Below are 27665 nucleotides of genomic sequence, written 5' to 3'. Positions count from 1 at the left end.
CTAAGAAGAATATTCTGAAGTAAAAACCAAAGAAAGCTTTAAGCAATAAAATCCAGAAACAAGAAGTAAAACTTTAAGACCAAATAAAAACATGTATCAGATCAGGTTCTTTACTAAATTAATAATTAGATAATAATTTGTTCTTGTTTTGGAGTCACAAATTACCTTTCCTACCCCACCTTCCCAGTAGAAAAATACATAATATCTATATACTGAGATTCACAGTTTCTGGATTTGTTTTCCCACCACTTAAACTGTGGATCATTGCTATCATATGAGAGTGTTTGTTCAACTCCTCTTGCTGAAGTTTCACCAGGGACTCTTTCTCTTCCAAACGACCTTCTAACTGAGCCTTCTGAACTTCTAGGGAGGAAGCCTAAAAAAGGGGCATGGGGGAGAGAAATTGAAGAAAACAAACTTAGCATGTTTTCTCTTCACAGAAACATGCTTTAAGATGTCCTTAGTTTTTATTTGTAAGACAACCATATCAAAAGATACATTACGATATGTATTATATTTTAATTAACAATTATATGGTAAGTTTAAGATCAATAGTTGATAAACAATATAATACAAATTGGGGAGACACATTCAATTTGTCTTTTTAAGTCAATGCTAGCAGTTGGACTTTTGCAGAAAATACTACATATTATCATTTAGAATTACTATTAAGATAAACACATTAAGGCAGAACCAGGATATCTGTAAATGTGGCATTAAATTTTATGCCTCTTCTGTCACTTATGCTCTGTAGTTGTTCAGTCTTTTTAAAATCTTGGTCTGTTCTCATCTTCTTGGTGGTAGATGGTCCAGAAAGCACTATTCATGGCTACCGCACTCAAGCAATCATAATGTAGAAAGAGCAATGACCTTAGAATATATAAGTCTACTGTTTCACTTAGCTATGTGACTAACCCTGAGCAAGTAACTTAACCCAAGATTCCGTTTCATTTGTAGGATGAAAATATTTATTAATACTTATATATTAATATATTTGTTAAAGGGAGGAAGATTAAGAAAAACATTTCAAAAGTCCTTTGTAAACCATAAAGTTCTAAACAAATACGCACTACGATTATTATTATCACCATCCCTATAAGTAGAGAGATGCAGCTATATACATATATACAGGTAGCTACCTGTATGTGACATTAAGAACTGGGAACCCCCTTCTGTATCCTTTGCCCCCTTTAAAGCAGCAAGTGCTGTAACACAGTATACATTTAATTAATGTGTAATAATTTTAGGAAGTACAAGTTTTCACACTGTGAGAGCCCTCATAACAAACCTATTGTCAAATCACTTTGAGATTCTAATATTCTAAGCAAAATTACTAAAGAAACAGAATATTAACTTATCCAAATTTACCTTTTTCACAAAATAAGACTTTTTCATTTTACTGCAAATGAGAATGCAACAGATTCTTACCTTAATGCTCAATTCTTTTCTTATCTGATCTGTTCTATTTAACTCTTTTCTAAGGACACCAATGGCTTCTTCTTTATCTTCCGTTTCTCTTTGTAAGACTTCAATCTTTTCTTCTTGTACTTTTATTTTTTGTGCCAGGTCTTAAAACAAACAAACAGTCAGCTTTGTACTCTAAGGTCCTATACTGACATTACCCTGAAAAAGTTTAGAAGCTATTATGTTATATAAAAGCAAAAAAGAGACAACTAGAAAGAAGAAGAACATCTTGCTAGAAATAAAAGTTATACAGTACTTGATGAATAAAAAAACACCATGAAACTCTTCTCCTATGCCAGTATTCTACAGAAAATGCCAAATCTCCATGTCTTTCCCTCTTCCTCTGTTCTAAACACAATATACAGTAATGAGAGGAAGGACAATCCTCAGAGTTAAGGGTTAGAAAAGAAAAGGCAAGAGAAAACAATGAAAAATTATATAGGTAGATGTCTGTGCTCTAAGTCAAGTGAGTTAGAACAAAAATGTTTTTGTGGATCATTTCAGAACTACTACCATTAAGAAGCTAGTAACTAAAAGTTACCTAGCACTGCCACCTGCTGTTACATTCTTTAAAAAATCTTTATTTTTAAAAAGGGCAATCATTTCCTATAACTCCTAGATTTCAAAAAAATGTATTGCTTTTTCAATTTGATCAATCTAACTTAAACTACTTTGTAAAATGTTATGGCAAGAAAAGGAGAGTTGTTTAAGATGTGATTTAAGGTTTAAAAAAATGAGAGAAGTAGAAAATAATGAAACAGCAAACTAAAAACCACTCATGCTTTGATTTTCTTCCAACACAAGATAGGTTAAAATATAGACAATTTGTTAAATAAGCTACTTACTTGCTAGCTTACATTCTCTGTCTACCAGTTGGTTCTGTACTTCTTTTCTCTGTTCTTCTTTCTCTATTAGATGGGCAATAGTTCTGAAGTTATAAAACAATACAGAAGAAAACATTAGTGAATCATATCATTTCTTTTTCTCCCCAACAAGTATTTTAAGAGGAAATTCCGAAGAATGGTAATCACCCTTAACTTCTGCCAAATGTGCACTTTATATCTGCAATAAGTAATAATTCCATTAATTTTATCTATAAAAATCAATGTTCTATATACAGGGAATCATTTTGTTTTTGAAAAATCCAAAATAATTAGAATAAAGAACTAGAGATTTTACTTTTCATTTTGTTGCTTGAGTGACTCATTCAACTTTTTCACACTCTCAATTTGTTTATTTAGAGAATCACACGTGACCTGTAAATCTTTGTTCTTCTTCTCAACAGTTTCATTCCTGAAAAGACAAGGAGATGAGATGATATTTTTATGGAGGAACACATATGATGGAGAAAAGAAACTCAGGGTCTTCCTTACCATTTCTTCTGATCAAATTGCATATACTGCAGGGAAGAGGAGGAATGTTGCATGAACAAGCGGGACATAAACAGAGTTAGTTTAACTCTAAAAGATAATAAAGATATGTTTTGGCTGACTGAGGAGGTAAAAATTACTATGAAGTGGAAACGTGGGGCTTTAACTTCGTATTTATGGATAAAGAGCTTCATTTACAGATAATGTTGCATTACATAATTTGCTATAAAATACATGCCTCTATCTTTATAGTTAAGTCCAGAAACTGAAACACCTTCTATAAAAGGATGACATCTTCAAAAAAAATTAAACTTGCACCTCTCATCACTGGCCTCTTGGGCATAATATATGTTTAAGTAAAAATGTCAAATTAATGAATTAAGTAGTTGAGGACTCTAAATTTCTCTTGCCTCTATAGCTCTGCATCTTATAGTCCTGCTTATTTTTACCTGCAAGGTAACCACATAAAAGAATTCCTTTCCAAAGTAATACTTTGACACCTAACTATCTTAAGCATAAAATGTTTTCATGCCTCTAACTACAAAGACAAACTGGTGGCACTGGCCAAATGTGGCCAGTAAAGTGTTTTACTTGTCCCACACAGAGTTTTTAACATTCTGAATTTGAATGCCTTTAGATATTCCTACCATTACAAATGATCTTCCCCAGCCAGCTTCATTTATTTGTTACTCACCTGGCCCCTCAAAGCTGGAGTTTTACTTCTGGGCCCACCCCTCAATCACCGTCTGGAACATAAGCAGGTCCTAGAAAGCCCATTTTCTCTTGGACCACTGCCTACTTTCTCTTACACCCTGACTTAACACAAATAGTCCACTTTATCGGGCCTGCCTCTAACAATCAGACTTCAGAAAAAGCTGTTGGGGGAAAATATCCTGTTTAAAAATCACCTTGTCCTCACAAATTTTCTAGATGCTGTACATTTTCCACCCTTCATTTTTATTGATGGGCAAATAAGCACACGAACCTTGCAAAGATAAAAATTTCTACATCTCTACATTAATACCACAGAAAGAAGAACATTTTTTCAAATCTTAACCAGTCTTAAAGTATAAAGAAAAACAAGAAACAAGTTAACTAGAGTGTTTTTATTTTTATTGTTTGGTAGAAAGTATATAACTGTTCCTGGTCTTCCTTATAATTCTTAAGTTTTAAAACTGGCTTAAAAGATAAAAAGTGTCAAGGGAGGGAAAAACGATCAATCTCATACTTTTTTAGTGGGTGGGCATATAAATTGGCATAGCCTTTTTGGAGGGAAATTTGGCAATCAATCAAAAATTTAAAAGCACTCACCCTTTAAACCAGCAGTTCACCTATAAGAATTTATTCTGCAGATACAGTCATACATATAAGTAAACTACATTCAAGGACATCAAAGAGAAATACTGACTACAAATTAAGAGGTGAATTAAACATGAACACCCAAATTTCTATGCTATTAGGCTGAATTATATGACAACTGTTAATATTCAACCACTTTTGATCTTCAGAAATGGCCAATTCATATGGTTCAACCTGATATGAATTGTGACAACTAAGGTCATTCGACAATTATTTATGGAGTGTCTAACCATGTATCAAGCACTGTTCTAGGCCCTAGGGATTTCTCAGTGAACAAAACGGACAAAACTTATCCTTGAGGTGCTAACATCCCAGATGACTGATGACTCTATGAATAAAGGAAAGAAGTAGCGTCAACTGGAAAGAAATAGAGACACCCGTATTCTGTTTCCCGCCATGACACTGAGTTTGAGTAAGCAATACTTCATTGCACTATGACATAAGTTTCTTGCTAACTACTTACCTTATAGTATCATCAGAATATATGAATCCTCAGAATTGGATTTTAGGGACACAGAAGAGAAATGCCGTGTGTTCATTCTAGATTCTAACCTTACACAGAAACTTTTACTTTATTAATTTACCTTTGAAGAAGTTCCATGTAGGATTTTGTCAGTACTTCGTGTTCTTCAGCCACAGACTCTAACTTCCTATTATGTTGAAAGAGATGCTCAATATCACTCTGGGCTCTTTCTGATTCAACCTCCTGTGACTTCAGCAACAAACCAAGCTCTTCATTTTTTCTCTCAACTTCTCTCAACATATTAGCAAGTGTCCGTGCCTAAAAGAAAATGGAATAGAGACTCTTCCACTATCATTTACATAATATGCTCAGTTTCTACAATTTAAAAGATTTGCCAAATAAATCTGTCTTATTGTCAATTTAATCATTAGGCCAGTCTAGAGGGGTAGAGGACAAGTTCTGCTCCCCAACATCAAGGGTGAAAGTGGGGTCATACAATTTTCACATAGTGTAACAAGTACTATAAACAGGGCAGCCAGCACAGGGAGGGAGGACCACCGGAAGTGCGGGAAGGAGAAGACCAGAGAAAGCTTCCTGGGAAAAGGAGGTATTAAAACTAACATCTGAAGGATTATTAAAAGTTAGAGAAAGAGAGGAAAAGGTATTCCAGACACAGAAGAGCAAGTGCAGAGACAGAAAACAGAAGAGTACGTCAAGTTTCAGAAACTGCAAAGCAATCTAATATGTCTGACTGCAGAGAATGTAGTAAGTTCTAAGGAATTTAAACTCTCTTCAGAGCTAAACGGTGAGACACTGAAGGATATTCAGCACAGGGGCAATGGAACCAGAGTACTGCCTCAGGGATGACTGTGGAGGAAGAAGGGAAGGTAGATCTAAATACAGAAGAAAGATGCCTTTGTATGTTGAGGGTGGCTGAGGGGAAGGAAAGGTAGGAAGACCAATCAGAGGCTCTGCTGAGATTCATGTGAAAAATGAAAAGAATTTGACCTGCAGCAAACAGTGGTAAGAATAGAGACAATGCAAAAAAAAGTAGCTATTCAGAAGGTAGAATTCAACTGAACTTGGTGAATGACTAATTGTAGAAGGTAAACTGTGTGATTTCCAGGTTTCTTGTCTGGAAAACTCTTAAGAACAGTACAGGGAATACATAAGAAACAATACATTTTTAAAAAGGGAGGGTGATGAGTTCAGTATTGGTTCTGCTGAGTTTGAAGTATTTGATGTATATTTAAATGGAGCTACACAGGAGACATTTAGTGCCTGAGAAAAAGGATCTGGGCTCAGCATATAAAATTGGGGGCATTAACATTCTGGTAATGACTGGAAACCATGAATCACCTAAATAAGGGAAAAGGGATTAGAACATAATCCTGGAAAACTCAACATTTAAGGGGTGAGTAGAAAAAAAGGATATAGGAAAGAGTATACATTAGGGTAGGAAAAAAAAATCAGAATATAATTGTGTAACCAAAATTAAAGGGGAGACAGTTTCGAGACAGAGGGATACTAGTTAAATGCTAAGGACAATTTACTTCAATCAGAGTCATGAAAATAAAACTAGTATTTTGTACGTTTTATTTACTACATTTATTTTTCTACTAATCAGATGTGTCTTTATATTGTACACACTTCTGTCTCAGCTTGAGTTCTTTGACAGCGATATTGAGCAATCAGTCTATCAGCTTGTGCAAGGGCCAGAGCTTTTGCTTCCAAGAGATCTTGTAGCCTGCTTTCTTTGGACTGTAAGAAAACATATCATTAATCTTCATCATTTACTGGAAAACATCTCTTAAAGCTTAACTGTTACACATAATTAAAATAAGCTTGTACTCACAGCTAATGTGGATAGTTTCATCTCATATACATCCATTATGTCAGATATTCTCACATCATTAATCTCATCCTTTACCTGGGTTTTAATAGTTAAAAAATCAGAAATTGTTAACGCTCAACAAAATAAAAATACAGATGCCTAATGTGAGACTAAATCACTGAAACTTAATGTCATACCAGGCAGGTCACAACCATTTCACTAACCTGGCTATTGCAAAAGAATATCTGGGTAAGATCTGATACTCTCGTGGAAATTTAAAGTACATTCAAGTCGGGGGTGGTGCGGGGCGGCGGGAGGCTGAGCTGGTTAGGGGGGACTAAGGGAAGATGACAGCCATGTTAAAATGTAGGAATTTTATGACTGATTTTTTCCTCTTTCCAAACTTTCCAGAATACTGCCACTTTTTATAGTAAAAGATAAAGTTTCAATGATCAAATCTGCATCTAAAGTTGTTTAGATAAATGTTATAAGAAGGGCTGATATTTAGTTGGTATGTTCCAGGCAGAATCCTACTTATAATGGCTATTTATCACTCACCACAACTCCAGACTGAAGCTTCTCTATTAATTCCTCAATGTTCAATCCAGGAACTCTATCTTTCAAAAGTGGAGGAGTTAAGCATTTTACTGATGTTGGAAAACTGTGATTCAATGATTGCAAAGGCATTCTTCTGGGCATATGTTCTGTTTCCTGTTGTCTATAGGTGTTGTTTGCTGCTATACTTTCTCCAAGCCTGAATGGGAATCAAAAAAAGAGAAATAATTATATGAAAATATAGCAAAAGGCAGAGTTGGTACAGAATTAGGGACTCAATGAGAATGGGTCTTTTGGGGAGTGTAAGTCTTCAAATATTTCTGAAATAATCTTGGAATCTATGATGAAGCAGGATTTGGGTAAATATCCTAAATTTGCCAGAGGAAACTCTTTTCTACTCATAACCCTTTATAATGACAACTCCACCTCTGGTCTGGAGGCGTGAGAACTAGTTTCTGAGTGTGGATTATTTGTAAAACTTAAATACAAAGTTACTGGTATTGGTAAGAACATCCTTCTAACCATGGGCAACATCACCTAGCCTTTACTTTTTCCTTTGCCCTTCCCCTTTCTCAGTCAGTATGTTCTCACCAACCTGACTTCCATTCTGCCCCTGCCATTTATCCCATCTTGTTCTTCCCTCGGGGCCTTTGTACGAGTTGTTCCTTTACCTAGAACACTCTTCCCCCTAGATCTGCATAGCACCGGCTCCTTCTTATCATCAGATCTCAGTTCAGACTCACTTCCTCGGGCCCTCCACCCATAGTGACATGCTCATTATGAAACATTTTGTAAACCTCATGACAGAAGGTCCCCTAATTTACTGCAATATTCAAAATGCCTAGAAGAAGGCCTGGCACAAGCTGGCCCTCACCTTATTTAAACATTTGTTAAATGTTTAAATAAAACAAACACACTCCAAAAAACCAACCTACACACCTACCTACCTACCCATCGAGTATATAAATGCACCTTATTAAACTAAGATAATGTAAATATAGGCATAAATGGACATAAATAAAACAGCATAAGTGGACATCTGAGATAGTGTCCAAAGAGAAAATTATACAACACAAGACAGGGAGGGATGGCAAAGACATAGTGAAATGATAGGAAGGCTGCACATACAGAGACACAGGGTGAAACTCCACCTTTCAGTCAAGCTGAAGCTTTCTACTCTGAAGCGTGGGGGATTTTGCTTCATGTCAGATTACCACAGTTGAAGATGCAAACTACCACAAAATAAAGCAGCCTCATACACGTCTACCTTGTAACTTGAGAAGCTCTCTATTTATCCATTTAGTTGTTAAAAAATATGATAAAATGAAAGGAATTTCAATTATGTGGTCTCTAGGTCATGTTTTCCACAGTTTTTCATCTCTTAATTTATGACTACTTAAATTATTAATTCTGAAAAATGAATTTGCTCAGTCAGTTAACAGAAATAGCAGAGGTTGGCAAACTTTTTGTTAAAGGACAAGGTAATTAAGTATTTTAGGTTTGAGGATCCACAGTCTCTGTTACAACTACCCAACCCTAACGTCGTAGCATAAATGTAGATGTAGACAATACAGACAGTATGAAAATGAATGGGTGTGGCTTTGTTCCAATTAAATTTTATTTATAAAAATAAGCTCCTGCCTGCTGTCTAGAGTTTGCTGATCCCTGGCATACAGGAATGTCTTACCACTTAACAACTGTCTCAGTTCATTCAAACCACTTTTGCAAATTCATTCATATAAACTACCTAAACTTATTAAAATTAAAGTAGAACCCTACTAGACATTTTGTCAACCATTTAGTTTACACACAGCACCGAAAATCTGAATTTTTTTCAAACCTAATTGCAAATATTCTCTTAATGTTTAAAATAGATGAACATAGTAGATAATTCTGCCCAGCCATTATCCCACCTTCTGATAATAACAGATTTTTTTCTTTAGGAATCCCTTCCTTGGTAAACGACCCAGATCTGGTCAATGAAAGCGATGCTTAGACTTATCACTCAAACGGTTGGGAAAGAAAAACTCTTTATATGGAGAAACTAAACTCGTAGGATGTAAGCTTAGTACAGAAGCTACTATGTTAAAAAGAGGTGTTGAGACAGAGAGGCGTAGCATCTGGATAATACATTTAATCACCTGGATGGATCTAACTATTCCCTAAGTGAGTATACATCTGGCCTTTTTAATTGTGGGAATCAAATTCTTTTTAATTGAAAAACTTTTTTCACTTGAAAAATTACTATTACAATGAAGTCTTCAATTCACGAATTTTCCAATCTATCTATATTCAGGACTACTAAAGAAACATGGCAGGGTATTCCAGCACCACGAGAGACACATTGCAAATGACTATAACTCACACTAATGCAGGAAAATCTGGCAGTGGAGCAGCTTCCAATAATATTCCCAATCCAGACTGTACTTGTTCTCTACGGTCTGATGTTAAAGCAAAAGCCAAGGGAGTAATCAGGCGAGGATCCTAAGTAAATCAGAAACCAGAAAATAAAAGGCAGAAAGAATAAATAATGTCAGGTCTTTAAGAGTAAGGTGAATAAATAGACCTAAATCATAAAATAATTCTAGGCAAATTCGAAAGTGTTTCTACCTGATGTTTGAATGTATTTAATTAGTCTTTACCTTGTTATAACTGTCTATACAATCAATAGTAAGGTTGGCTTAAAAAACTCTGGCAAAGGTTTTGAATGCTTTATTGTGCCTATGAAAATCATGTCTTAAATACTTTGAGTAATTTAAATATCACCTACAATTGAATGATGTTTTGAGTTACTGTTTTATTTTTCTAGCTACTATTTAAAAGAAAAACTGGCTAGAAGAACAAATGGCTAATCATTTCCAAATTAAAGTAAAAAATAAAAGTAAAATTCAAATTAACTCAATAAAAAATTTTAATTTAGTGAATGTAACAATTATACTTTAAAGTGTAAGTCCGTCATGTCAGTAAATTTTACATTAGTACTAAGCCTCAAATCATCTATTCTGAAAAAAATTTTTATTGACATAAAATCAGAGAAAAATATTAAAATATAAATCTTTATAATTATCAACATTTTAGAATGTTAAGTGTTTTATAGGTACTCAAGTATAATCTAATGCCACAGAACTATTAAGAGATGGATTTTATCTCCAAAACCCTCATGGTAACCCTTTATAACTCCTCCCATCAACAGGGATCATTATTTCTACTTTGTAGTCAAGAAAACTGGAGCTCAGAGCGGTGAAGTAACTTGCTCAAGTCTGCACTGACTAAGAAATGATGGAGTAAGCATCTGAACCCCCATCTCCTAAGCACTGTGCTCTCAAAGTGTATAAGTAGACCCTGCCTAAGGATCCAGTTTTGGCTTCTACCCTGTCTATACAGGCACTGGAGACATCTGTGTTATTATAGTAACTTAATTCACACGTTTGTTAAATATCTGTTAAAAGCCAAGTTTTGTGGATATCAAGGTAAACACCTAGAGCTCTTATTCAGCTACTATTATTATTGAAATCTGTAAGTTAACTATTTTCTGCACACCTCTCTAATTTTATTATCACTCACAATCAAGTCCGTTTCTTCCAGGAGTCTCCCTCGTCTTAAAACCCTACCTCATCAACCCCAAACAAAAACAAACACCCCAGAACAAATACCACTCCCCCCACCACAATGCCAATAGAAACAAATGAAGAAACCGGAAACATGACACAAAAAAGGTAGCACCGCTACCGTGAACATCCCATACATTAGAGTCAGGAGCACTTAATGTTCAATTGCTGTGGAACTACGTAAAATAACTGTGTAGTGAGAATATTATAATTATGTAAGACAATTAACAATTTTTAAACTTCCTTCCAATGGCCAGTTCTAAGAAAAACATTAATCTTCTAAAGACTAAGAATATTACAACAGAAACATATAATAGGAAACATTTATATATAAATCAACTTCAATATTTGAAGAGTTTAAACTCACCTGAAGGATTTTGTAGAAGCTTACTTCCATACCAGGAACCAACTGTTTAAGTTTGTTCATCAAATCAAGAGTTTTCAAAATTACATCAGCAGCAAGTTTGCTTTAAAAATAAGTCATATTTAACTTAAATAACTCAAAAATTGCTTAGCTTATTTCTGTCCATACATCTAAAGAAAATAAAAACCCAAAACCTTTGTTCTTATACCTCAAGAAGATTAAGCATTGTTTAAGAGAAGAAAAAATATCAGAGACCAACATCCTTATAACCCAAGATCCAAAGAGAACAAACTGGCATTAATAGTTTAAGTTTAGACAGTGTTTCTTTTTCTAATATCAAATACCAATACGCTTCAACTTTCTGCTTGAAATTACTAGCAGCATTGGCAACATGATTCATTTAATTCTTAGCCTTGTCACTAAAATATTAACAATAGAGGGCAACCTTAGGCAATAAAGAATATCTAATATTTACTGAATAAATTATACTAAGCCGTTTTTCTCAGCCTTGTAACTGAAAAGGAGTACAAAAAAGTAAAAAGAGATAATTCTTGTTCTTGAGGAATGTAATTATTGACAGTTTTGACATTCATGGAAATTGGAACAAATCACTGTTCAGCATTTAGCAGGTCCTCAACAAAGACTTGTTAGATGGACTTAATTTATGGGGGAGAAAAGGGATAAAATAATCTCATTACTATCTGTGAAAATCCACATTTAACCATAAGCCTTTACAGGCTTATGGTTAAGCCTAAAGAAGAGTTGTCTTTGTTATTAGAAACCTTCAGCAGTGATGGATTTCTTTGAAATAAAAACAATCCCTGTGTTCTCATGCTTTTTCACTTCAAAATATAAAGTTAAATGAATATAAAAATACTCAGGCAATGTCAAAAAGGAACTCTAGAAAAAAAATGTTCAGAAGTATAAAAGACCCTTAGAGAATCACAACAAATTAAAATAAGACAAACCTAAACAATGAAAAAAAATCACAGATATTAATACCTCTGTTCAGAAGCATGTTATCTATGAATTAAACGAATTAAAAAAAATTCATCATGAAAATATTTTTCTTAATTCTCTGTTATACCTTGGCTTAACAGAACATACCCAAGGATGACCCTCCAAAAGGAATGAGAATCATTACATCTTTTGATTTTTATTACCATTTTGCCATTTGTATTTCATATACTTACCACAATTCAGAATCTGCTACCTTTGTTCCAAACCCCAGATCAATCTTGCCATATGTAAATTGTTGCTCTATCAGAGTGGTACATTTGATAGTTGTCAGAATTTTTGCAATATGCATTTTTAGAGCATCATCTCCACACAGAGGTAAGTTTTGTTAAGGAGCACAAACAAAAACTTCTCAAAAACAAAACCCTTATATTTTTATAGCTGTTTACAGCTTTTAGGATGATTTCATAGAAATTATTCTTGTTCCTGCAATTTGGTGTAATTATTGTTACATTAGCTCAATGACAGATTAGGAAACTAGAGCTCAGAGCATTTAAGTGACTGACAAGTGGCAAGAGATGGGACTGACATCAAAAGTTTCTGACTCAAAGGTAAAACAGAGGAAGGATCTGCTTTTCTACTGGATGTTAGCTTTTTATTAACAGGTGTCACAACGGTTCAATAAATACTTGTTGAAATAAGGGAAGTTATTTTCTCATTTGTTATTCCTCAATTTCTCTTCCTGTACTGTAGTTAATTTGAATATCTATCATTTAAAAAGGGTTAAGTTTGGTACCACTCAATGAGAGAAGGCCTGAATATTTTACAGATAGTATCTCTAAGGTCAAGCAAAATAATCATGTGTTTTTACAGCAGTGGCTTTCAACTTTGGCTGTACGTTAGAATCACCTGGGTAGTTTAAACAGTCAATCACAAACACTCCTCCATCCCAGGGTTTCACATTACTTTAATTAAATCAGAATCGCTGGAAGTAATGTTCAAGAGTATTTTTAAATGTTCTCCACATTATTCTAATACATAGCCAGAGTTGAGAATCACTGCCATCAAGAAAGAGAAAAATTAAGAAGCAGCAGCTCAGAGAAGAGATTAAAGAGATGCAGAGTTTGCTCTAGGACAGGAAAAAGTTGAGCAAATTCTTGTTGCTCTGAAATACAAGGTTATCTTTTTTATAACCAAGTGTTAATGTCATCTTTATTGAAACATTTATAGAGGTGTTAATTTTTAAAACACAAGCTAAAAAACTAAGCCAAAATAATAACTACCAATCTTTCTTTCTTCTCTGCTACACTCCATCAAAGAATGGCACCACACATCATCCAGGGGCAACAATTTGCATCAAAAGAGAGTATCAGGGTAGTTATTTTAGAATATATCTCCTAATCTCAAATTATGATAAAAACGTACAGATCAAGTTTAAAGAGCATTTCTGGAAATATTCTTTAGCTTAAAAGTTTTACACAGAAAAACAAGGGGAAAAAAGTCTAGATAACTTTTTAAGAGACTCATCCTTGAATATCAGGTCTGTAAGTTTAAACTTGAGTTCAGTAATTCCGAACAGATTCAAGCATAAGAAATGACAAAATTATAAAGACAAAAATGCAGTAAATACAATTCTAAAAAAATAAGTAGTTAGTTTCCATGTTTATACTGAAGGATATTTAACAAAACTTCAATGGCCTTGACCATCCTTTCACATTTTTTCCTTATTAAGGCCTCATCTAGATTTTGTTCTGTGAACTGAAGCTGATCAAGGAATGTAGGCAGCAGAAGGGTCACAAAACGGTCAGCTGAGGAACAGTTAGCAGTATCTATGACATCCTGGAGAATTAACCACCACCAATGATTAAAAATAAAAACAGAGATGGAATACAGAATGCATAAACGGTCATCACTGAACTGCAACACTCTTTAAATTTCTTATACAGGTGATCCTTGAACAACGTAAGGGTTAGGGACGCTGACCCCACCATGCAGTCGAAAGTCTCAGTACAACTTAGTTGGCCCTGGCCTTCTGTATCTGTGGTTCTGCATCCACGGATTCAACCAACCTCCTGAATTGTGTAGTACTGTAGTACTTACTATTGAAAAAAAATCCACATATAAGTGGACCCAAGCAGTTCAAACCTATGTTGTTCAAAGGTCAACTGTAATTACTTCAAAAATTCTTTGACCTGTGTCTCCGATTTAAAATCTACCCTTTTATCCAGTTTTGAGGGCTATGATGACTTTTTTCTCAAATGGAACAGTAAGGTTTTGGGTTAATCGAATGCAAACAAGACTTATTAAAGTGGACTGTATCTGTGATTTAAAAATTATTCTAAATTAAAAGTATGTACTGAAAACAAATATCCCGAATTTGCTAAATGTAATTACAGTAACAATAACAGACAATGGTCTTAATACTTTACAACCACAAATAATTCCCATCAAGAATCTCAAAGCACTTTTTAAATGCAAAAACTGTTAACAGTCAAGATCAACATGAAACAATAATTTGTGCATAATCCTTAACAAATATATTTAATCACTCATAAACATTTTGGTTTGTGCACAGGATCCAGTCATGAGAGGGTAAACATTCTACTAAGACACTGGGGTAGACAAAATGGGTATAAAAACAGGGAGAGGGCTTCCCTGGGGGCGCAGTGGTTGAGAGTCCGCCTGCCGATGCAGGGAACACGGGTTCGTGCCCCGGTCCAGGAAGATCCCACATGCCGCGGAGCGGCTGGGCCCGTGAGCCATGGCCGCTGAGCCTGCGCATCCGGAGCCTGTGCTCCGCAACGGGAGAGGCCACAACGGTGAGAGGCCCGCGTATCACAAAAAAACCAGGGAGAATAGTACAGAATACTAAATGACCTAGAGAGTAGAGTCTACCAGAATGTAAAGGCCTCTATGGAAAGGATTTCTGTCTATATCCTAAGTACCTGGCATGCTCCACTCTATTTGACTGACTTAATCCAATGTTCTATATATCCATTCCATAAAGACAGTAGACAGTATCTACTGAGATGGAGAGACAGAATGTGACTACTGAAAGAAGCACAGTCATTCACCAACAACCCATACAAATCTTAGTCAATACCTTTACTTATTATACTGAAAGGAGTATATATGCTATTTAGTGAGAAAACAAACCAACAAAATTCTCGCTAATATTTGTGACCTTGCCAGAAAAAAGGAATTCAGTAGCTGAATGGTAGGGAGTTTAGTAATCGAGAAGTTTTCCTGAAGTGTATGAACAACTGGAAGTTTATTATGAACATTTTACAAAACAAACTGTTCACTGAGAATCATAAAAGTGGAAAAGTCAATTTGTTAATCACTCTAGTACCTCAAATATTTCCTTGAACAACTCCAGTGCTAAAATAGAACAGTTTTCTGATCCATCCAAAGGTTGGCTTGACCAACGAAGTAGAGCTACAGGAGGTTCTAAACACTTAGAACGGCTTCCCAGAATGGTGCTGCCAGATGGAGGCTGTTCAAATATCATCTGCGTAAGCACATGGCGCAGCTGAGTCACTGAACAGAACGCAAGAAGTAATTCTAAAACCTGTGCAATATAAAGCCTTCATTAAATGTCAATTTCATTAGACTTGAATGCACAAAGCAACCGAAAAATGAAGCTGGAAATGAAATACATTTTTAAAGAAAATAAAATAAAAATTGCTTCCAATTTTTCCGAGTATTATTTTTCAAAATGTGTCACTAGGTTCCAGAAGGTTACAAATAAATTTGTTAATGGTAGTTACTTCTAATAACAGGATTGTGAGAGCCAAAGAAGAAAGGGCAACTTCAACTAATCTTATATACCTTCTACAGTACTTAATTTTTTTTCAGCACAAACATGTTGCTTCAAAAATGAAAAAATAAAATTAGTAATTAAGAATACCTGCTATCATGCTAAGATTTAAGAACTGCTATAAAGCATACTTTAGGATAATATTTAAAAGTGGCATCCCATAGCTTTAAAAGCTTAAGGATGGCTACTTCCATATTGTTTACACAGTGTGGCAATCAGCCCCTTAGCCTGCCTCCCTATTCTACTTCATTTCTTCCTTGCTTCATAACTGAACCTTATTCCATTACATAGCATCCCACATCAATTTGTTTACTAGCTGTTAAGTTAAATTCTACCGTATTTCATTTACTACCAACTTATCATTAAAAAAAATTATTGGTACCTCTTTGCCTACTCACTTATTTTCTACCTTTCTTCATCTGTTTCTTATAAATGGCATACAATTGGGATTTGTGTTTTAATCAACCTGATAGTGTCTGCTTTTAACAGAATGCAGCCCATTAGCATTTACTATGTTACATATGATAAACTCTTTGACTTATTCTCTTTTAAATATAAATTGTAGTACTTGTTTTTGAATAGATAATACATTCTTTTGGTTCCAAAGTCAAAGGTACTAGCCTGACCTTTAACTACACTCTCTGGAAGCAACAGACAATATTAGCAGTTTCTTATTTATCTTACCAGAGATACGTTCTGCACATATAAGCAAATACTTTCTCATTTACACTTTCTCTGTAAGTATAACATACAGGGAAGTAAACATATCAATTGCTACTGCAAAGCTAGATGTTTTCCTCAAAGTGAATACACCTGTATAACTAGCAACTAGGTCAAGAAAGAGAATTCCACTAAAACTCCAGAGTCCCCTTGTGTCCCCTCCCAGACAATGCTCCAACCACTACTCCACATCAGATTTCTGACACCAGAGATTAATTTTACCTTAGCTATTCTTGGATCTTTCCATTTCTGTATAAATTTTTCAATCGGCTTGCCAGCTTATATTAAAAACTCACATGGAACTTTATATATAAATAGAATCTTATAGTGTATACTCTTACATCTGGCTTCTTTAGCTTAGCATTATCTTAGTGAGATTCATTCATATTTTCGCATGCAGCTGCATTTCACACATTCTCATTGCTTATAGTATTCCAATGTATAAATATACTACAGTTTATTTCCACTGTTGATGGCATTTAGGTTGTTTACAATTCTTGGCTATTGGTAACAGTACTGCTATGTTTTGTACATGTCTTTTGGTGAACACAAGTATTCAATCTTTGGGGTAAATATTTAAGAGTGGAATTGCTTGGTCATAGTTGCATATGTCCGATGTTAGTAGATAATACGTTTTCATAAATGGCTGTACCAATTTTTGGCCCATGAGTACAGCGACACTCTCTTTATATTTTTTACATTCTCTCTATGCTTGATATTATCCACATTTTTAATTTTAACCATCTGGTGGGTACGTACTGGTATTGTATTACCATTTAAATTTGCATTTCCCTGAAGATTAATAAAGTTGAGCAACCATTTCATATTTATTGACCAATTCAAGGTTTTTTTTGCTCAGGTTATCTTTTGGGTTCAGTGTTTTTTCTCCTTTATAGGTGCAAATTTTTAAATGATACACTTTAGATAAGAGTCCTTTGTTCAATATATGTATTGTACATATCTTTTCCCGCTCTGTAAATAGTACCAGTTTTAAACTTTCATTTTCTATTTAACATTTTCTACATGTCTTTTGGTGAAATGTCTCTACTGGCTATATAGCTAGGAGTGGAATATCTGTGTCATAGGTTGTACATGTGTTTAACAGGCACCGTGAAACAGTTTTCCAAAGGGATTATGCCAGTTTATGAAGATACAAGGAGGGTTCCAAAGTATCGGTAATGTTCTGTTCCTTGCTCTAGATACCGGTTATACGGCTGTGTTCATTTTGTAAAGGTTCAGAGATCTATGCACTTAGATTTTTCTGCACATTATAGTTTTTAAAAACTTTAAAACGAAAAGCTGTGCTTTTATATACCTTTGAAGAAGAATCAGGATCCTTTCCATTAAGAAGACCTAATACTTGATTAAGACATGAAGAAAAGTGTTCATACCTAAGTTCAAAATAAAAATACACATCAAGTGATAATTATGAAACTGATACATTAAAAATGACTTTTATATAAAATAAATCATACTGTTCAGATGTAAAACTGGTTTTGAAACAGATTAATCAAGATATGTATATTTTGGAGAATGACACAACCTTATATACCTAAGACAAAGACTGAAACATACACACACACCCTTGTTATACTTTTACATTTCAGGTCAGGAGAGCAAAAAGAATGGGAATAAAGCACATGAAAACATTTTGATTTTAGTCTATTGCAAATCAGTAGAGTCCAAGTTTACTAAATCTAAAAAGGCAGCTTTGTTTACTACAAATACATCTTGGTTTAAAAAAAAGTCCTAAAATTTGTCAGAGAACCATACCTGATAAGATAATCAGCAATTTTAGGATTCTTAAGAAGATCCATCAGTAGATCAACTGAATACTTTCTAGTTAGTGTGCCATCACCATTTATGAGAATATTAAATATTAGTTGAAAAGTCTGATGAATGTTTCGAGCATGGAACAGCTTAAAAACAAATCAGGAAAAGTATATTATACAAAAAAATTTAAGTTGACCATCCTAAAACTCAACAAAGAGTCTCAATGACTTTTAAAGTATCAGAGAATATAAACTTCAGAATTATTTTCGTAAATTGCAAAAAAGAAAAAAAAAAAAAAACTTACCTTTTCCCCAACCTCTTCGTTTAATGTCAAACTGGATAATATTGAAAGTGCAAACACAACCACAGTTAAACTACTATGGGCCAGGAAGCTTATAAGAGTTCGATAAAAAGATTTCACATTATTCTGAGGAAGAAAAAAATTTTTAAATAAATTAGAATAAAAAAAATTATAAGTCTTACATTTTGTTTTAGAAAGTATATCTTACACAGAGTAGGTAAACTTTTATTAAACATTATCAACTTAAGAGATCATTCAAGGAGTAAGATGATACTTTTACATATTGCTTACAGTAGTACAGACAGGTACAATCTAAGTGAAGAGCAGTGTGTAGTCATGGGTTTATGAGCAAATGTTTACCTTCCTCAAACAGTTCCATGGCTCAAAATAACCTCCACCAACAAAATAAGACCAGGTCAGAAAAATCCAGCACATGAACAAATGAGATATTATTTAATTTAAAACAAGTTATACTGAATATTGCATAGCAAAGGAACTGTTCACAAAGCACCTTAAAGAATCAATGAACTTTCCTGATTTAATATATTTCTAACAGTAGTTCAGTTAACCTCACTTGAGTGCCTTTGCTTATCTCGAGTACTGGTAGTGATGTTAGGCACTTACTCATAAATATTTCTGGGAGAGCTGTAATTGATTTTGTGGAAACACAAGAGTGAGGTAAATGCAACTGCCAACGGCGTATCTCCCCTTTTTAAAAAATAAATTTATTTATCTATCTATTTATTTATTTATTTATTTTTGGCTGTGCTGGGTCTTCGTTGCCGTGCGTGGGCTTTTTCTCTAGTTGCCGTGAGCAGGGGCTACTCTTTGTTGCGGTGCACAGGCTCTACGCACGTGGGCTTCAGTAGTTGTGGCTCGTGGGCTCTAGAGTGCAGGCTCAGTAGTTGTGGTGCACAAGCTTAGCTGCTCTGCAGCATGTAGGATCTTCCCAGACCAGGGCTCGAACCCGTGTCCTCTGAATTGGCAGGCGGAGTCTCAACCACTGTGCCAACAGGGAAGCCCCGTGTCTCCCTTCTATCAGCACAAAATAATTTAGCATTTCTTGTATTATTCAATATGACAGATAATGGGGTGCTACGGAGAAGAAAAACTTTTAGTATTTAACATTTTTATTAACTCTTAACTTGTCTTAATTAAACATATATGAAGGTTGGAATACGTCAAGTTATTTGTATGTCAATATGATTCTTTGTTAACTTTGATGGGTCAGCTGGATAACACAGGAGAATTCTTGTAAAATTTTTTTTAAGAAAAAGGTGAAAAAAATTTTCTTTAAGCATAGAGTCCACCACAAAACTAGAGAGAAACATTTCATAAACTTCTTACCAAAGTCTTTATGTGTGTTTGAACAGAAAGATTGTGCCGACAAAGATTTGCCAATAATCCTAGACAAGGCATTGTCAACTCATCTTCAGAAGACTGACTGTTGTTTCAAGAAAAATAATAAAAGATAAAAACATTAGGTTCCTTATAAATTACTCAAAATTATATAGTCATTTACACATTTAAATTCCTTCCTTTTTCTAAGAAAAGAAAAATCTGATTAACATGTGAAGACTGCCAAGCTTTGAATAGTACTGATCATTTATTTCATGTTTTGAAACTAAATGATCCTACTCAATTGCAGCATACAAATATAGAAATAATTGTCAGAGTAACCATGTGCTATCTTATCAGTGTATTCTTTGGTCAATAAAATTAAATATAAACATAATTTTCAGTTTCAATAAGTTTTTCTGTCTCAATCAATTCATTTCATAAATTTTTGTTATAAAAATTAAAGCTGCTTTACACCACTTGATCCTTGAAATCATCTAAGAGGAATAAATAAGCATCAGCCTCATTCAGTTTAAAAAGTTGGAAAAACTTATTTAAGAAAAATAGAACTATTACACGGTTTTAGTTAAACCAGTAGATTATCTGCTTACATGTTTGGTTGCATACTCACATATGATCAATCAGGAATGTAATTAATTCATCTATATTGGCACCAGAATGCAAAATTTTGACGTTATATGTTAACCTCTGCAGAAGCTGAATGCACTGAGAATAAGAAAATAGCAGTGAATATAAACATATAAAAACACATTTGTGTGCTCAAAAGAATGAACTCCTGTGCATATTCTGAGCATGTAAGCATTTTAGGAGGCATTTAGAGCAAGAACTTTTCCATATCTTAAAAAGGTTCTCTCTTCACATACAAGTAATGAGATCGTAAACACACACAAGTAATTAGACCTTAGAGTTCATCTCCTGATTCACACATTTCTATATATTCTATCTCAAACAGCATCTTGTCATTAACCTGGCTCACTTAATCATCTTAAACTTATATGCAAGTTGAAACACATATTCTATCAATTCTAAGATAGATATTTTTCTTATTTTACCATCTTTAAAATTGCATGTCAGTTTAACTTGCAATGTTTCTTTCTTACAACTGATGGCATATTAGGTTGAGAAATATTATGGGTATAAGAGCTTTGAGTCTATGCTAAATAATACCAAATCTGTAGCTTCAGTTTTTGTAGAATGTTTCCTCAATAGATTGAGACTAGGTGCCAACTCAAATTATAATTTTAACATGAATAGCTGACATCTGTATTTATAAGCCTGTCAAAATAGTCATAATCTGGATTTTTCTTAAATTATAGTGCTAGATGTGAATAAAATTCTCTTCTTTAGAAACTCTTAAATAGTAGTACATGTGTGACCAACCAGCTTTTAAATTTATTAATGGTGAGAACTGTGCCTAATCATGCGGTATTATACCAGCATATAGTACACTGTAAGCCAGCAGTTTACGATAGATACTATCAATTTTGATCTGAAAATAAGGAAGGAAGAATGAGCATTAAGTGGAAAGTACTGTGTGGGTGTACATACCTGCAAAAACACTGAATCACTGTGGCAAGTACTGCTCCGACAAACCACTCCTGCCAGCACACTATTCAGGCTGTACGTATTCTGAAGACAGTCTCTGGTTTCATTGTCTACAGCTGTAAGTTAAAATAAAATGACACAAGATAGATCATTTTTATAAATAATAATTTAAAATTTATTTCATATTAAATTTACCATTATATAAAAATATCAAATATGATATGGCTATTTTGTTTACAAACACCTTTGAATTCAGAAATTTAACCAGGGTGGCTATTATATTGGACAACACAAATATAGAACATTTTCATCATCTACTGGACATGCTGCTCTATGTTATCACTTCTGTATCACTGGGTTTTTTTTTTTAAATAAGCATGTATTAATTTTATAATCACACAGAGAAATATCTCCCCTCCACCCCCAAACACAAATCAAGAATAAAGTAACCACTGAATGAAAATTTTAAAACTAAAGGTAAGGTAGGGAAAAATAGAAAAAGTAACACTTGCATTTTTAGCCTTAGCTCTAAGTTCAGTGTAGTCTATCAAAAAAGGATGATGTTTTGATCACTAGCTATGACTTTCCAGAGCGCTGTAGCTCACACAGACATTATGTACATGCATATTTTTTTAATTCAAAAATAGGCCCGCATTTCCCAAGGTACATTCTTTTCTGTAGACCACTGAACCCTTGCTATGCTTCAGATTCTTTGTTCTAATAATCTTAAGAAAGCCTGCATATAATTTTCCCTTTTCAAGAGATCCACAATACAAAATAGTTCGGAGAGGTCCTGCAATGAAGAAATCTTTTGAATGTGAATCATTCTCCAAAAGATTCTATAACTAAATCTGCCCTTTAAAAAAATATTAAATTCATACATCTTCTAAAAAATAAAAAAGAGAAACTAATACATTACCTAGTTGAGATAGCAAACTGACGATACTTAATATCAGTGAAGCACTTATGTTTGGGTCTTCAAGTAGCTCTACAAGGCAACTTAAGCATTCACTTGGTAGTATGTGATTTGATGTAAACAATCGGGTGAGCTTCTGTCCAGAAATTACCTAGAAAAGAGTCATTAAAATGTGTTAGTTAGGGCTTCCCTGGTGGTGCAGTGGTTAAGAATCTGCCTGCCAAGGCAGGGGACACGGGTTCGAGCCCTGGTCTGGGAAGACCCCACATGCCGCGGAGCAACTAAGCCCGTGTGCCACAACTACTGAGCCTGCACTCTAGAGCCCGTGAGGCACAACTACTGAGGCCATGTGTCACAACTACTGAAGCCTGTGCGCCTAGAGCCCATGCTCCACAACAAGAGAAGCCACTGCAATGAGAAGCCCACGCACTGCAACCAAGAGTAGCCCCTGCTGACCGCAACTAGAGAAAGCCCGCGCGCAGCAACGAAGACCCAACACAGCCAAAAATAAATTAACAAAACAAAACAAAAAAGAGCCCTCTTTAAAAGTCATGAGGGACAAAAAATAATTTTTTAAAAAAAGAAAATATTAAAAAAAGTGTTAGTTAAGAATTGGCAATTTTCACTTCTCCATTTCAAATAAAAATCCAGTTCTTCCAAAGTGCCATTGCCACACTCTTTCCCAATTTAGAAAATTCATACATGTTGTTCCCTCTGCATGGAAGATCACCTATCCCTTCACTCACTAACTAATGTAATCATTCCAGTCTCAATTTTCTTTCTTCCACTAAGCTTTCTCTAATCCTCTCCCACTAACTAGGTTAGGTTTGCCTGTTATACTATCCTATAGTACATTACACTTTTATTTGCTAAGTCAGCAAGCTTTTGCCAACTTAGCAATACTTATCCTCCCCACTACATTGATGACTCCATGAAGGCACAGACTACAAATCAGCATTCTACTGTCAATATATTTACCGCATAAATGAATTCCATCTTCTTTGAGGGAGGCAAATGGAAAGTGGAAAGCAGCTAAATCCAAAGGATTATTCATGGGATTAACTATGTGAATATTCCTTCTGCTCCCTACCAGACAGTACCTAAGCCCAGAAGTTAGAGATCACAAAGAAGAAGTTAAAAAAAATTTTTTTGAGTAGGCAGGTCAGGAATTAAAAAATTTTATTATTTGTTATTTCACTATTTACTTCTCTCATAACACTATAAACGTACTACCTACCGCCTACTAGCACCACCTCCCGAAAGGGTAAGCTGGGATGAGGGCTGGGAACAGTTGTCAGACAGCCACTTACTTTCAAAATGCTTTATGAATATTATTCATTATTAAGAAAATCTTTTCTATAAATATAAAAAAACAATCATTTACTTTAAGATTAGATTAAATCTGTTCTAAACGTTTTTATTCGTTTTTTGCGGTACGCGGGCCTCTCACTGTTGTGGCCTCTCCCGTTGCGGAGCACAGGCTCCGGACGCGCAGGCTCAGCGGCCATGGCTCACGGGCCCAGCCGCTCCTCGGCATGTGGGATCCTCCCAGTCCGGGTCACGAACCAGCGTCCCCTGCATCGGCAGGCGGACTCTCAACCACTGCACCACCAGGGAAGCCCTAAACGTTTTTATTCTTAAAAGACTTTTTTTAAAAAATACTATAATCAGAATTGTTTCTTTCTTTTCTATATCCCTTTTATACCCTCGCCCAGATGTCAGTTTTTCTTGTAAAGCTTTGCCGATAAGAGATCTTCAGAATATCTGTTCCCACAGAGTATGTATTTTAACATTAAAGTAAAAGTCTATCAGACTGAAAAAACAGGTCCAAAGGTGAAATTAGATAATGATATAGTAAATATTTTGAGGTAAGGAACCTTCTGAGCATTGCCCTTTTGCCTGCTTATACAGTTAGCCCTCTAAAATATTAAGACATCTTCTGCTTTAAATACAATTTCCCTAAGGATTGGACCTGTATTTCAACAACATAAGTATTCTAAGATATAATAATTATTTATTATAAGGTAAAATAAAAAAAACACTTTGCATATTTTCCTCTTTACTCATACACACTGAATGTTTTAATGCAAATAGGACTTATTTCAGTAATAACTAATACTCTAGCACTTACTCTGGCCTAGCTATTGTTCTAGGTACATTATGTATGTTAATTCCTTTCAGCTTCATAATAAACCTGTACTAATGGTTTTACAGATGAGTAAACTGAGGCACACATAATAGACAGCGGTACAACTGGGATTCACTGTTCCTGCATCCCTGCTCCATAATCATTACATAAGATAAGTGCTGTGAAACACCGTCAAGAATGAGACCAGGGCTTTCCTGGTGGCACAGTGGTTGGGAATCCGCCTGCCAATGCAGGGGACACAGGTTCGAGCCCTGGTCTGGGAAGATCCCACATGCCGCAGAGCAACTAAGCCCGTGCGCCACAACTGAGCCTGCGCTCTAGAGCCCGCAAGCCACAACTACTGAGTTCACATGCCACAACTACTGAAGCCCGCGCGCCTAGAGCCCGTGCTCCACAACAAGAGAAGCCACCGCCAATGAGAAGCCCACACACTGCAATGAAGAGTAGCCCAAGCCCGCATGCAGCAACGAAGACCCAACACAGCCATAAATAAATAAATAAATTTATATTAAAAAAAAATGATACCAGCTCAGCTCTGCTGATCATAAAAAAAATCCAAAGCTAAGGTTCTGCAAGAAGACAAAAATAGTGCAGCAGAAGCGCAGCAGGATAGCAGAGTGAATAATCGTTCACATGATAACCATCTATCACCCTTTGTATCCTCAGATGTTGCTCTCATGAGGTTGCTCTCATGAGGTCTCATGAAAAACATTCACCATTAATACTGTCAACCAAAAGAGTTAAAATTTAAAAATCTGAGACCACCAAGGAGTGGTGTGGATGAATGACAGCAAAATTCACATATTGCTGGTGGGAGGATACATCAGTATAACTTGTGGAAAACTGGTGTTTTAACCAGAACTGAACATAAACTTACCCTAAGACCCAACAATTACACTATGAGGTATATAAGAGAAATGAATACATACATCCACAAAAAAATGTGTAAAAATGTTTATAACAGAGTTACTCATAATTCCACCCAGAACTGGAAACAACCCAGATGCTCATGAACAGGATATATATAAACTGTGGTACCTCTGTACAGTAGAATTCTAAATAGCAATAAAAAAGAATGAAATACTGGCACGTGGCCCACATGAATAAATTTTACAGATTATATTGAGAGGAAGAAGCCAGACACAAACGTACATATTAATCCACTTATCTGAAACTTCAGGGATAGTTGAAAAACTTATAGGTTGTTGGAAATGTTCTGTCTCATATGACAGGTGGTAGCTACTTGAGTGTACACTTACGTTTAAAAAAACTATCAAGCTCTTCACTTAAGATTAATGCACTTTATGTAATGTATGTATGTTCTCTCTCAATTAAATGGCAGAAGAATTTTTGGTAAACCTCTTGAAAACTTTGGGAACACAGTACCAAGAAGCCAATCTCCAAGCCTCAAATTTCTTTGAAGTCTCTTTCAATTCATAATAACACCCTGTTCAGATTCACAACATAACTGTTTACTCTCAAAGAGAGGTAATGTTTCAGATTAGAATCTAAATTTCTTAACTCCAAATTCTTAAATAAAACTGACAGCTCTGATTATTCTGTGGCTTCTGGAGTCCACTAGTGCACTGTTCTATCCTCATTGAGAAGCAAAGCCCTAGCATTTATTTAACAGTTAACACCTTCATTGTTAGGTTTGTAGGGATTTGTTGAGGTAATGAATGAAAAAAGAAAAGTGTTAAGAGGTAAGCTCCTGAAGTGGTAAGAACAGGAGCACCAGTGAAGCTTGAAAAAATTCACACAGTTAGTGCACTACAGTCACAACAAAGGCTGATGTTGCTGTGCCATTCACTGTTGCCTTCTCTGTAGTATTTTGCAAACCTTTGGTAATTTAGCCTTTTATCATAAGGTTAATAAAACAAATAATATATCTAAAAATTATGTTCAATTTTATGTTAACAGAAGCTGCGACAGAGAGAACTTTAAGTCTATGTTAACAGAAGCTGCGACAGAGAATTAAAATAAGCTTTGATTGAGCTTAATTACTTTTTATTAAACTGAGGTCATTATTAGTTGGAATTCCCTGAATGCATAACTAATGACAGCAGGAGTTTAAGAGCCTAAAAACAAATAGGATCACAGAAAGCTGTGATTATAACTTTTAGCATAAGATAAGTACACTCTAGATGCAAATCACTAGGAACTAACAGAAAAAGTGACAATTCAGCATTTTAGGACTGAAAAACTGAGCAATAAATTTTGGTAAAGAAAAACTGTGATTACTAGTAAGGGAGATTGCTTCCTAATCCAGAGAAAGATTAAATAATAATTTTCAAGCACGAGTTCAACATGAGTTCAAATAAAAGCAGTAAGCAACAGGTTCAGATTGTAAACTGCCTAGTGACAGGGGTAAATCAAGTTTTAATCGTTACTCCCCATGACCTCCACCTCTGAGAATTGTTGTACATTTTGAGAAGGCTCTGTTACAATGGAAAAACCAACATAAGAAGCAAAGGAAAAGATAACAGCTCTAGCTCTTTCCTCTACCAACTCCAAATACGGCCTAAATCCCCCAACCTTTTGTCTCAACCTCCCTCTTTCTAGGGCTATCAGTAGTTACTCATCCCTTGCTGCAGTCAGCTGAACGCGGAGGGGCTTGGGGCGGGATAGAGGGGGGTGGGAATTCAAAGCTGACAATCTTTAGCCTTCTTTACCAATACAAAAAGGCAGCGGAGGGAGCGAGCTGTCCTTTCTTTTCTAGGCTGAGACCACTACATCCCGGCCACCAAGTGACCGAAGGCTACGAGAAAGCCCGTCTCGTCCGCCACCCCGAAAGCCCTCACCTCCAAGTGCCGCAAAAGCTGGGTGGCGTTCGCTTCCGACTTAACTGCTTTATACTGACTAATGGTCAGAAGCAAGGACTTCAAGCAGGCGGTGTTGTCCATCAGGACCCGCCACAGTCCCGCTTCGGGGTTACCACCACCGTGCCAGCTCGGTTCTCTAGCTTGACCCGCGCTTTTTAAAAAATTTTTCGCCCCCACCCACTCGCTCCCAGAAGCTTCCGGTTCCGGTCGGGCTGCGGAAGTCCCTGGGCAACCTGGGGAAGTGACCCTTCTAGGAAGGGAAGGGAGGGGAGGGGCGTGGTGGTGG

At 35.4% G+C, this 27665-nt stretch overlaps 1 protein-coding gene across 1 annotated transcript; it reads right to left on the bottom strand.

Annotated features, from left to right (window-relative positions):
- Window positions 1-94: 94 nt before the first annotated feature.
- On the bottom strand, window positions 95-27539 carry CIP2A (cellular inhibitor of PP2A). Its single transcript, XM_060149357.1, has 21 exons — window positions 27359-27539; window positions 22412-22559; window positions 21496-21608; window positions 20558-20652; window positions 19936-20032; window positions 18592-18714; window positions 18288-18433; window positions 17830-17905; window positions 15327-15545; window positions 13654-13813; window positions 12211-12352; window positions 11021-11120; window positions 9411-9529; window positions 7049-7244; window positions 6512-6586; window positions 6307-6417; window positions 4778-4974; window positions 2644-2757; window positions 2310-2392; window positions 1429-1568; window positions 95-376 (listed from the first exon to the last, which is right to left on the bottom strand). The coding sequence occupies exons 1-21, from the start codon at window positions 27458-27460 to the stop codon at window positions 206-208; spliced, it is 2727 nt and encodes a 908-aa protein (XP_060005340.1). The 5' UTR covers window positions 27461-27539; the 3' UTR covers window positions 95-205.
- Between the last annotated feature and the right edge of the window lie 126 nt (window positions 27540-27665).

This window comes from Lagenorhynchus albirostris, chromosome 5, assembly GCF_949774975.1.
Source record: "Lagenorhynchus albirostris chromosome 5, mLagAlb1.1, whole genome shotgun sequence".
Lineage (NCBI taxonomy): Eukaryota > Metazoa > Chordata > Mammalia > Artiodactyla > Delphinidae > Lagenorhynchus > Lagenorhynchus albirostris.
This window is presented reverse-complemented; position numbering and strand designations above follow the sequence as displayed.

Bases quoted from the DNA above. Each gene is read 5' to 3' on its own strand.
- CIP2A (XM_060149357.1), bottom strand. From the start codon at position 27,460: ATGGACAACACCGCCTGCTTGAAGTCCTTGCTTCTGACCATTAGTCAG. The intron at 13,814-15,326 runs GTACTAGAGTGA...TTAATTCTCCAG, and splicing joins TGTTCAAGGAAATATTTGAG to GATGTCATAGATACTGCTAA. The intron at 9,530-11,020 runs GTGAGTTTAAAC...TGATTTACTTAG, and splicing joins GCTTCTACAAAATCCTTCAG to GATCCTCGCCTGATTACTCC.